Raw genomic sequence first — 13,110 nt, forward strand, 5'->3', positions numbered from 1 at the left:
AGGATTTACATTCATTTACTTTTGCTGAATCTTGCTGTATTAACCCTAATTCTACTTCTTCTACAAACTGTAAAATAATGCAATTAAATATCCAATCTTTGATACCAAAATATAGAGAGTTTACCTCAAAAGAGTGCTTTCTGGGTTTTTTTTTTTTTTCCTTCTCCACTGCAGTAGCAGAAACCAATTTATGAAGGGAAATATAAATTCCATTGAAAACCCGTTATAATATGACTTCTGAGTTTTATAAAAACAGATGTTTCTTATTTAAGGCTATTGTCTTCAGTATCTAGGGCTGCTATCATTTGCCCCTGTTCTCATTGAACTAGAAATTAAGAATTTAGGAAAAGATGAGTTAATTTACCCATGATAAAATATCAGTGTCTTTCTGGGACCGGGACCCCCTGAGCTTGAGATCGAAGTTACGGACCATGTGGAGGTCTCAGAAAGCCCTTTTTGTCAGTATTCAGAAGAGGAAGCCAAACAGATAAGAAAATCAGAATTGTAACTCAAGAGCATAGAAATCTCCTTGGGTCAGAAAGCCTTTTTCCTTTGTCTACTTTCTTTTCTTTTTGAATGCCAGGATAAATTACTATGTGTCTGAGAGAGCATAAGACTAGGAGATAAAAAGAGGTATATCACTTGAATGTATAAATTAGTATTTAGAAATAGGGGCCCCAGATACTGTATTGGTGGAGACTTTTTTGACGGGAAAGAACAGAAATTAGTTCAAGGTGATTTAACCAAAAAGGGGAGAACTTATTGCAATAGTATGGGTGTCCATCCCAGAACCTGGAGATTGGGTTGCCTGGGGACCTCAGGAAGTGATGGCTTTTCCTGCTCCTTCATCCATGTGGCAGAATATGGCCACCTCGCAGAAGCTCAGAAAAGATGTGGAGGATTGTTACGAGTGTCACTCAACATGCATAAACTGGACTGTCCCAGAAGTAGGATATATGGTTATTCTTGAATGGAAGAGTTATAGATCTCAGCTATTAAGATAATAAAAAGATAATTTAGGTGTAATGGGAACACTAAATCAGAACTTAGGACAGTTCTTCCCACCAGTAAGAATAATAACAAAAATAAGGGCATATCTAAATAATTTATTACTCTTTTTCTATATCATTGAGTCACCTTCAAAAGGAGAAACTTTGGGAAAGGCTCTTCTCTACCCCCTCAGTTTACCGGAAGTAAATAGGAAATGATAATATTTTTTCTAACTTCTTGATAATCTGAATGGTCACTCATATTCTAAAAGAATGGGAGCAGTATTTGCCCCAAAATGAAATATTTTAATTGTCTTCCTTTGGCATGAGTCAGAAAAAATTAAAATGGTGATCAATCTATACAGTATCTGTACAATGAAAAAAAAGGGTAGTAAGTATATAATATTGTTCAAGTTGCAGTTTGCTTGCACGAAGAGAAGTACAGTCTTAGGGGACTCCACATTGCATTTCAGACTTGAAAAGCCTAGCAGTCAACTCTCAGGCATTTCCTCTGTACATTGTGGTAAGATGCTTTGATTCCGACTTCTGTATCTCAAAGCTCTAGGACCTACGATGGTAGGTCACCACATCCTCCTGTTCCCACTCAGAGTTTATTTAACAGACATCTTTATAAAGATGACTTTCAAAATCATCTGATTTTTATGTGCACCATACAGATGTGACCTCTAGGTGTGCTTTAGGATTATCATCATCTGATGAAAGTACATAATACCCCAGTTGCTCTGAGATTTAAATGAGATAGTGTGCCTAAAGAGCTTAGGATAATGTTTGGTACAGACTAAGCACTTGATAAATGATAGCTGTTATTAATTAGAATTGACCTGAAAGACTTCCAGGAGGTATAGAGTGCTTTCTTTTTTGCCTGTGCTATACTTAGAAGATGCCCTACATCTGTTGTTTAAAGAATAGTGCCCTCAGAGAACAGCAGCTTCTCAGAAATAGAATAAGTGACAGTCTAAAGTTAATTGTGCATAAAATGCATCATATTCTTTCTAATTACTTACTGAATTTTCTCTGGCGTGTGTTTCCTTTAGTGATGAAGAAATACAAAAACTGCTTATGCAGTTGGAAGCTGTATGTGCCTTTCATTTAAGTAGTGAAATTGTTGTATATTAAATAAGATCCAAGAAAACACAAAAGAGCCCTTCCTGTCTTAGAACTCACAGGCTACTAACGTATTTCTGAAGTCAGAAGAGAGATTTTGTCTTAGATTTTTAAAGCCAGAGATCTGCATTTTCCTTTTTGACATAATCCTGTTAAATCAGGTTTCACTCTGTGTTGAGTTTCTTATTCTGTTCCTGGTCTTGCACTGCAGAACCGAGTTTCTCCAGAGGCCTCCAAACACTGGCAGGAGCAGCTACCATAACAGTAAATGGCACAGTTGTTGGCACTGGAAAAAACATCCACAGCAAGCAAGCTGTTCCGCCTTTCTACAGACAGAGCCTCTGAATATTCACAAACAGCACCATGAAGACATAACTGTAGATTTACTCTTAGATAAATTAAAATTAATGACCTGCTTTCTTCATTTGGGCTGTAATTTTTCCCTCTTAGAATAACAGCACCATACATTTTATCCTATCAAAATGGAAGATCACAGCTAAAAAGCAGGCATCTCCATAAAGATGAAACAGCTCAATTTTCTGTATGTTCAAGCTTTTGCTAATAAAAAACACTTTAAAAAGAAAAAAAAATCCCTTTGAAGACTGGAGCCCACCTCAGAGAAAGCATAGTAGCAGTTGATTAATGAAAGAGCCATTTGCATTCAGGGCTCTGCAATTTTGGATGTCTCGCCGAGCACCGCTGTGTGCAGGCTACGCGTGGCAGGCTGGCAAACACCAAGTAGAGGACATGGTTCCTGCCCTCAACAAGTTGAGCCCAGTTCAGTAAATGCCAGGGGCCTGCACTGATGCTTACCACCTGACAAGGATTGGCTTGACCGTGTCAGGTGAGGTGTAAGGGCGACAAGAGAACATTTTTAAATGTAGTGCCACAGGATTCAAAGACAGGAAGATTTGATAGGTCTGCTTTCTGAAAGCAGAGGCCAGACACGGTGGGGAAGACATTCGCCAATAATTACCTAATGCCAGACTTTGAGTCATGCATATTCCACATGTCCTCTCATTTTTGAGTTGTGATTTAAAAGATCCTTATTTGTTGTTCATTGTAAATGGAAGAGATTGAGAAATACAGTTTGCAAAAAAAAGCGATCATGGCAGACATACTATTTTGTAACCAGGTTAGTACAGTTGGACATTTCCTATGTCATTATTCTTTTTCACATGACTCTATCATTACATGACTTAACCATTTTTCCCCCTTATAATGAGTTAGGTAGTACAATGTAAATATAAGAAAAATAAAACTATGAAAACATTAGGAGAAAACCTATAATTTAAACGGTGGGCGCTTCAATACACACACACACACACACACACACATATACATATACATTTTTTTAGAACAGCAAAATTGAGAGGAAGGTACAGAGATTTCCCATATGTCGCTTTTAGACTACCAACATCCCTCTCCAGAGTGGTACATGTGTTATTGTTGATGTACCTGCATTGACACATCATCATCTCCCAGTCCATAGTTTACATTGGGGTTCACTCTTGGTGGTGTACATTCTGTAGGATTGGACAAATGTATAATGGTATGTGTCCATCATTATAGTATCATACAGAGGATGGACACATTTTTAAATACATGTTATTAAAAAAGATAAAAACCTTAACAGAAAAGATGAGTAATTTTGAACACCCCCAAAATAATTTTTGGTATTAAGATTAGTATAAATGAAGTCGGTTAAGCGTCCAGCTCTTGATTTCAGCTCAGGTCATGATCTCACAGTTCATGCGCTGATAACTCAGAGCCTGCTTGGGGTTCTCCCCCCCCTCTCTCTCTCTCTCTGCCCCTCCCCTCTCACTTGCATGTGTGCTCTCTCAAAATAAATAAGTAAACATTAAAAAAAGATGATTATAAATAAAATTTAAAGGCATTATCTCATGTAATTCTCACAACAGTTTTATGAAGCAGGTGCTTAAATTCCTTTTAAAGAAGAGGAAACTGAGGCACAGAGAAATAGTGTGGAGATCAGTGGGTTTCTGGGAGGTTATCTTGGTGAAGAATAAAAGCTGATAGAATGAGGGACATAGTGAGAAGGTAGTTTCAGTTTAGTCTCTGCAACAGACTTTGATGTACATCCCCACGTTACCACTTCAAGATGATGGATGAGCTTCATTTCAGACAGCTCCCTCCTCTGTTCATTTCCATACACTTTCTCATTATAACTGCTATGACAAAAACCTTTTCCAGGTATGTCTTCGAACACAAAATTTCAGAGACCTCAAGGACAGACCAATGCTAATTACAAAAAACTGAAATCCCTATTTTCTATTCCTTATATAGTATATTGTACTGTCTCTTAAATAGACAGTTTCAAGGCCTCCGTTAAATTGGGACAGTATAGATCATTAACTAGTTATTAAAGAGACAAGAGGAGAAAAGCCAAAACTGTGTGAGCTATTATCAATTGGATGAAATAAAAGATTGATTACAACTATCATCATAGTTTATCACTGGAAAAATCTGGAGTAAAAAAATTTAGAATGTCAATGTTTTTAGAGCATATTTAGGCGAACTCAATCAAGTTGAAATTCCACCATATCTTGGATAAGAGCAGATGGCTCATTGATTGTGTATAGTAAAATGTTTCCATGCAATTGATCTAAAATTTGATTTAAAATGGGGAAAGAATACTTACCTCCTCTGGAGTAACAAAATTTATGCTATGTAATAACCTTGACACATTTACAGAATCGTGTTTAATGGGCCCTCCAGAGGTCTGGTGAATACCACAGTTTAGTCTGTTTTCTACATTTTTTAGAAATCTGGAAAGGCTGTAGGAAATATATCTGTCATAAAGTTTTTACATTTAGCTCAACTACTGCTCTCTTGAAGTTTAGCAAAAGGTTCAAGGACTATATGCTCTTTATTAACTGCATTCAAAACTGAATTTAAGAGATTTTAATAGCTATTTGGAATTAGTATTTTAATCCATACTACAAACAATATTAAGATTTTTTAGCATTAAAGAGCCCTACATGGATCCACTTAAAAATGAATGGACTTCATTGTTTAATTCCAAGTATATACACCTATATTTGTATAAATGTATAAATATATACATGTGTATTTTTATACAAACCAAACATATTGCATTTTTACAAGTGCATTTTATTTTTTCCCCATTAGATAAACAATCAGATCCTGTATGGAAGAAGCCACCAAAATGCATCTGCCATTATTAAGACTGCCCCATCAAAAGTCAAGCTGGTTTTCATCAGGTAAGATACGCACACACACGCATACATCTGGTTTTCTAAAATTAATATCTCTTAAAAAATAAAATCTAAGATTTCTTCTGGAGGTGTTATTATTTTCTAAGACTATGTTTTATCTTTGGTTTGTCTAACAAAATCACCATATCCTAAAAATAGATTTTCCTTTTTTAACTGTCACTTTAAGAAACATTTGGATTGTTTCAATTATGAGGCTTTCTTGTTATTTACATTTCATATGATAGAACTGGTAGTTGAGGCTAGTATTTGTATTTTGGTTTTTAAATTTTCTTCCTTTCCTGGAGCTGGTTTTCCTCTCTATAAATATAATAGAGTCTTCTAACTTCCCTTCCTCTTGTCACCATCATGTGGTACATTTGCTGACTCATTAATGTCTTCATCAAAGAATACGCAGGAAAACAGAACCCAGAAACATTTTAGGAGCTTCATATCAAGAGTGCTGGTGTGGGGTGCCTGGGTAGCTCTCAGTTAAGCCTCCAACTCTTGATATTGACTCAGGTCATAATCTCACATTTTATGAGATCGAGTCCTACATCGGGCTCTGTGCTGACAGCATGGAGCCTGCTTGGGGTGTTCTCTCTCTCTCTCTCTCTCTCTCTCTCTCTCTCTGCCCCACCCACACTCATGCTCTCACTGTCTCTCTTTTTGAACTTAAAAAATGTATACATCAAATGCTGGTGAGAAATCCCAAGGGGAGCAGATGTGAACTCTGCTGTCTAGAGTCGTGTGGTGTGTTTGGGGTTCCACATTTTCCCATACCCTGCGTACTACCTGACTGAGTCCTTTTGGCATAAGTAAGTCAGAATTGGGAATTCTCGTTGGTGGTATTTACTATTGCCTCATCCGCAATGGAATGTTTGATTCCTTTTATTGGATCAAAATGACTGATAAATCAGAATTATCACTCAGTGATGCCGCTAACCCTGTATGTTAACTGTCACTCTGTTTCTTTTCCTTCTGGGCCTCAGGTATCCTCTATAAAATGGGAATAATAAAGCACCTACCTCATTCACTGTGACATGTCAAAAATCTGAAATGTTGAACACTTTCCTGCGTAAAGACTGAAAGAGTGTTAAATGGCATTCTATGCCATTGATGATCATTATTCCTCTTCCTACTATTACTAGTTATTTGTCAGTAAGAGCTATGCATTCCTAGGGACCACTGGGATTAAGGGGTAGTTTTGTTCCCAGATATGGACACTAATGTAGGTGATTGAAATATTCCTTCCCATGCCATCACTTCAGCCTCACAGGGTGTTATTGCTGTTTTGCTCCTGAAGAGATCATACACTGGTACCCTTTTCTCCCACTCAGCGGCACTTCTGGGTTTCCAGGTTTTAGTCTTGCTTCTGAAGGGTGAATCCTTTCTCCTTCTCTTCTGTCTTTGTGTGTTACGCCAGCCTTCCTCTGGCTCACTCACCTTGAAGTCTTATGTGAGGTACCAGTCTCCTTTTTGGGTTTCTCTGCCCTTCCTGTTGCCAGAGGTTACAAAATTGGAGTTAGAGGCTGAAAACATGAACAGGCCTGAGGAAAGGTCAGCCGCTCAGAGATGAAGGTGTCCATCGACGGACATCCACGTAGGCTTGACCACTTTGCGGAGAGTCATGCGAGGATGCCACAAGCAGGCACACACAGCCCTCACGGGTGTCTGCACTTAGTGCTCAGCACATGTTGACCAACTACTGCAACTATTATGGTTATTAACATCGCCGTCACCTCTCACCGTCTGTGGGGCTTTTATCACCCATTCTGGGTCATCCCACTTTAAAGAGAGCAAAAAGATAATTGAATAGGATCCAAAGGAAACCATCTAATGCAATTAAGTAGTTGGGAAATAGAATCCTCCTCTTTCAAAAAAGAAAGGTTACATGATTTGAAATTGTTTAGAAGATAGAAGAGAAAGCTGAGGAGAATTTTAATCATAGTAATAAAGCCCCGGTAATTTAGTGTGTGATGATTTCAATTTTGATTGTTCAGAGGAGATCAGAATCAAAGAAATGATTTGTTCAGTGAATTAATGGTGTAAGCATGATGGAGAATGTCACGGAATACTTATTTACTGGAAGGGATTTTAAGCAATTTGGAAGTATCAATGTACATTCAAAACATGCAATCTAATTATGAACCTTTCTTAAATTATAGTGCCTAGCACATTGTCGACATTCGAAAAGGTTTGTTGAATAGGTTTCCTTGCAGCTGCCTCTAAGCAATTCCAGATTACTTATTCTCCAAAGGTAACAATCATAGTAAGTTAGTTTGGCTGATTTTGTGAATTTAAAGATAACAGAAAAAAAGATACATATAGATCAATTTATTATTTTACAAAATAATTTCTTTCTCATACTTAAGTCCCTCTCTTCAGTACTTTCCCAAATAATCTAAGTTGGGGCAAGTGTCTCTATCTTTCTGAATAGAGAGAAAAAAGATGTAGGTGTGATTCTGAATAATCTATTGTCCTATCCACTTTGAGACTGTAAAGGAAAATTAGTTTAAATTGAATCAAGACAGATGTATGCACTGCTGACAACCTTTTGTTTGAGTCAATAGATATGTATTTGATAATTTGTGTGCCAACATTTTATTAATTAATGCTGCCATTTCCATAAGAGAAGGAACTATTCATCTAACAGAGAGGTCTTACCTAAAGTGACGAATTCTTTTCTAAAGCAAGCGTGAATGATAAGTGATAAAAAGAGGAATCCCTGATTCACCTGGTCTGGGCTTGAAACCCAGCTCTAGAATACCCCAAGTATATGAGTTTGGTCAGTTTCCTGATCTGCAGTATGTAGATAATATAGCTGGCTTATAGATTTTTCTAATGTCCTAATATATATAAATTGCCTGGCAATATGGGCTCAGCAATGTTTGTTGCTATGGTGATGAAGATGATGATGGTGGCAGAAAAAGGGGAGGAAGTAAGAAGAAAAAAAGAAGTTAGGGATAAAGGAAGAGGAGGAAAAGATTAACCACTCCTTCATATATATTTTGTATCATTCCAGAATCTGGAATATTTATTTCGAGTGAAGCATATTCACAATTTAAGAATTTTAATTAACATCATAATGATAAAACACTTAGAAGAGATAGCTATATAACTATATATATATATATAGCTATCATTATATAAAACTTTTTTTGGTGGGGGGGGACAATGTGTGCATGAGTGGAAGAGAGGAACGGAGGGAGGGAGGGAGAGAGATTCTTAAGCAGGCTCCATGCTCAACGTGGAGCCCAACATGGGGCTTGTTCCCACAACCCTGGGATCATGTCCTGAGCCAAAATCAAGAGTAGGACACCCAACCAACTAAGCCACCCAGGCACCCCTATATAAAACCATTTCTGATAAAGGTTAGGATAAGAGACAAGGACACAGCCTGCCTAAAACATCTCTTTTAGTCCTGTGTCTGCTGCTGCTTCTCCCCTTATTCTCCCTTTTTTATTTTATTTTTTTAAGTAGCTCGACGCCTAGTGGGACTTGAACTCACGGCCCCGACATCAAGAGCATTAAGAGTTGCATGCTCCACTAACTGAGCCAGGCAGGTACTCCTCCTCCTCCTTTGAAATGATGACCTGATATTCTAACAGGGAGAAGAGTACCATTTAATGAAAGAATGTATAAAGAGAAATCTAATTAATGTGAATTAATCCCCATGTCAATAAAATATAATAGATTTTACTGAGGTGAATAACATCAGTGTCAGAATATAAAACACTTAAAGAAATAAAAAAATATATGTTATTGCTCATCCACTGCATATGTCACCAGTGGGGGTATAATGGTGGACTGGTGTCCTATTTAAATATGGTAACCTGTGCATTTTAGATGCTGCTCAACCTATCCTCTCTCCTTCAGGCTGATTATCTAGTTCATCACTCAATTAGATACATTTTTCTTTTTTTAACATTTATTTATTATTGAGAGACAGAGACAGAGCATGAACATGGGAGGGGCAGAGAGAGGGGGAGGCACAGAATCCGAAGCAGGCTCCAGGCTCTGAGCTGTCAGCACAGAGCCCGACGCGGGGCTCGAACTCACAAACCGCAAGATCATGACCTGAGTGGAAGTCGGACACTTAACTGACTGAGCCACCCAGGCGCCCCACATTTTTCAACCTCTGCCTATAGGTTACCTCCTTTAGACTATTGGTACGAGAACCCTTGTTGTGCCTATTTGGGAACTAAATCTTAAAGCAGTTAAATACTGATTTGCTATTGATTCAGGAAGTTAGCACTTAAAGCACCTCAGCACACCAGGTACAATTATACTTTTAAGCTGCCTAACTTATGCTATATAATGTTACTTTAAAAACTGATGCTTATAAATTGTATTTCTTTATAGGTAGTGCTTCTATTTGGTAATATTGCCTTCCTTAGTTTAAATTATTGATTCTCTGTGCATTTCCATTATAGAGAAATTTTTGGCTTGTATGCCTCAGCAACTTTTTTCCAAATTTATTGACAATTGAGATAAAAATGGGAACTAGCCACAGATTTCAGAGTATGATTAGCAGTAATCACAGAAAGCTGTTAAAATATGCTGCAGGCAACATTTTAATTAACTAGGGCCTTTAGTCTATAGTGATACACATTTGTGTGATCATGTCCTTGTCGTATTCTTTTAACACTTGTATTTATTCATATACTAATTGACCTTTAATTCACAAGAGGCCTGTGAGTCATTAGTGACATTAGCAAGTTGCTGCTGCTATGTATACATGACTTACATAATCACTCTTCCCTCCCTTTTTCCCCCCAAATTAGATTTTGGACAATCTGGTAATCATGTACTTGTGCCTATGACGCACAGGGACTCTGGTATACTAAATTATTCCACAATGGATAGTCCAGATGCATTTTACAATCTCGAATTCTTACTATGTACCATACATTTCAGTTCTGTGGGTTTTCCTATTGGACATTATCCCCTCTACACAAGCACTATAACTTAAGTACAGGAGGAGAGCTATATTAATACAAGAAAGAATGAATTGCTGTATTTGGCAGTGCAGGGATCCGAGGAGATTAATGATCTTGCCTGGAGCTCTTGTCATACCTTCCCCCACTACTGAAAATTAAATGTCATGTATAACAACTCACTCTCCATTACTTAATTACATGTGGAAAATGTGTACTGTTATAAAAACTCCTGGGGCTAGGGGAGGCCAAGTGAAACTGAACCCCATGGAAAGATTTAGTGCTGGCTGTCAAGCCCTACTGACTCAGAGTGGACTCACCGTGGGAGCTACCATACAGTATCGATTGAGCATATGTCTTGTTTTTGTCACTAAAAATATAGGGTGGCCCGTTATCCTCTGGCCATATCCCGAAAAGATGATATTGACTTGAAATTAATGTGAATGTCACAGTCATCTGTGGGAGAAGTCCATCTGAAGAAGTGAATTAAATGCCTGTTTTTAAAATCCTTGCTATGCTCTTTGTATCTAAATAAGAAGGAAAAAAGATCGTGGGAATGAGCATGAATTTAACTTTCATAAAGAACTATTCATGCATTTATTCAACAAGTATTTGCAGGGTACCTACTTGTGCTGGGGCTGCGGAGTCCATGATACAAAGACTACAATCTCTACCCTAAAGGAGGAGGCAGAGAATAAGCAGCATGATACCTCATCCAGTGATAAAGGTACTGGGTACTTTATGTATAGGAAACACAGTTCACCTAAACTTTGGAGCCTTTGGGAGAGTATTACAGAGAAAGATGCTGAAGCTCAGACCTGAAGTATAAGTAAGCAAAGCTATAGTGTGTCCAGAAACCCAAAGGTTTCTGAGATTGGATATTATACCCAATGTACCTGACCATTTACTTCTACGAGAAAAGCAGTCGTTGAAAGTATCATTGGATGAGCTGTGTACATCAGCTGCTTTGAAATCTGTGAGGAAGCATACTTCCAACTCTCATGGACCATTAAAGAATGTAATGCCCCTTTTCAAGTACACAATAAAATATCATCCATGAGATATGTGACAAGATTTGAGGAAGAGGCCTGTCGTTAGCATTGAGTTCTTTCTAGGACTTGCAGGAGGAAGGAAGATAGAGACACTCTTCAGTTTCAAAGCTCTTCTGTGTTTAGTTGGACCATATGGTAGACCCATGTGAGTCTCTCAAGTGCTCTGCAATGCGGACTCTTTCTTAATTTCTTTGATACTTGTTTATTGTACTCTCCATATTAAAGAGTAACTTTAATTATTTATTACTTTTATTTTGTAAGTAGAATTTATAAGCCTTTTAGTTCAAGAACAAGGTGGAATTGGAGTGTTTTGTGTTTTGATCTTTTGTCAAGACATTGGATGTTATGCATCCAAATAAGAAGCATTGTTCCCTTTGACCTACTATGGTAACCTTGGGAAGTTGTACACTTAATTCAGTTACGATTCCATTGGGTGGATTCCAGTTCTGGAATCATCTTGAAAGCCTATGGCATATTCTTTTGAATATCCACAGAAGCCATAAGTTTTCCTTTTTTTTGGAGGTAATTGTAGCTAGTCAATCTGAAGTGACCCAAAATTTTGCCATTTTGGGGCCATTCGTGAATCAGGTGAATTCAGTATATTAGATAAAGTGTCGCTATCAAACTTTCTTGCATGACTTATAAAGTATCTTTGAAAATCATTTTTATTTCAGGGTGCCTGGGTGGCTCAGTCAGTTAAGCATCTGACTTCGGCTCAGGTCATGATCTAACAGCTTGTGAGTTCGAGCCCCGCGTCGGGCTCTGGGCTGACAGCTCAGAGCCTGGAGCCTGATTCGGATTCTGTGTCTCCCTCTCGCTGCCCCTCCCCCACTCATACTTTGTCTCTGTCAAGAATAAACAATAAAACATTTAAAAAAAAAGTGGGAGAGGGGATGGGCTAATTGGGAAAGGGGCATTAAGGAATCTACTCCTGAAATCATTGTTGCACTATATGCTAACTAATTTGAATGTAGATTTCAAAAATAAAATTAAAATACATACATATATATATGTATTATATATATATGTATTATATATATGTATTATATATGTATATGTATACATATTATATATGTATACGTATACATATGTATATGTATTATATATATGTATTATATATATATAAATAAAAAAGAAAAAAATCATTTTTATTTCATTATTTTATTTCAAGAAATTGGTAATTTCTTCTTTTCTTTGCTACTCCCCATCCTTAACATGGTACCAGCTTGGGAAAATTATGACTATATTTGTTTGATTTCGTTTAGCACTCAAACACCTAATTGTGCCTGGTTTTCTAATCATGTTTGGGAAGTTTCTCTTTCCTTTTTTTTTTTTTTTTTTTTTTTTTTTTTTTGGCTGGTCAATACTTCTCCTTTCCTTGTAGAATATCTGTTTCCTTAGATGGACTTTCTTTTTGAAACACGCACACTCACACAATACATATACTATGGTGGAACAGTAAAAACAGTACAGCTAGATGCCTCTCTTCCTCTGTGTAAGCTGAAGGGGCCCTGTCTTTCACTTCTGAGATGTGGCCCAGGGTTGGTCATGTGACCTAAACTTAGGCAATATGATACCTTTGCTTAGACTAGGAAGCACTCACATTACGTGAGTGATTTTATATAAATGGTGTTTATTCATGAAACCACAGGGCCTTAATAGGAGGTTCCTGCTATGACATCATTCTGTTTTCCTGCTTCCTTGTCTTCTGGAGGCCTCTTAGTTCCTGTATGTTCCAAATCTAATCATGTAGCCTGCTTGTGTTTTG

General features: G+C 37.5%; 1 protein-coding gene across 5 annotated transcripts in view; it reads left to right on the forward strand.

The window, feature by feature from the left end:
• The window catches only part of PATJ (PATJ crumbs cell polarity complex component), a 365,326-nt gene that overhangs the window by 234,649 nt on the left and 117,567 nt on the right, over positions 1-13,110 (forward strand). For all 5 annotated transcript variants that reach the window (XM_045035937.1, XM_023258767.2, XM_045035940.1 and 2 more), the window contains one exon: positions 5,268-5,359. In XM_045035937.1, the coding sequence (XP_044891872.1) occupies positions 5,268-5,359 (92 nt within the window). The remainder of the gene's footprint in view (positions 1-5,267; positions 5,360-13,110) is intronic.

This window comes from Felis catus, chromosome C1 (genome assembly GCF_018350175.1).
Source record: "Felis catus isolate Fca126 chromosome C1, F.catus_Fca126_mat1.0, whole genome shotgun sequence".
Lineage (NCBI taxonomy): Eukaryota > Metazoa > Chordata > Mammalia > Carnivora > Felidae > Felis > Felis catus.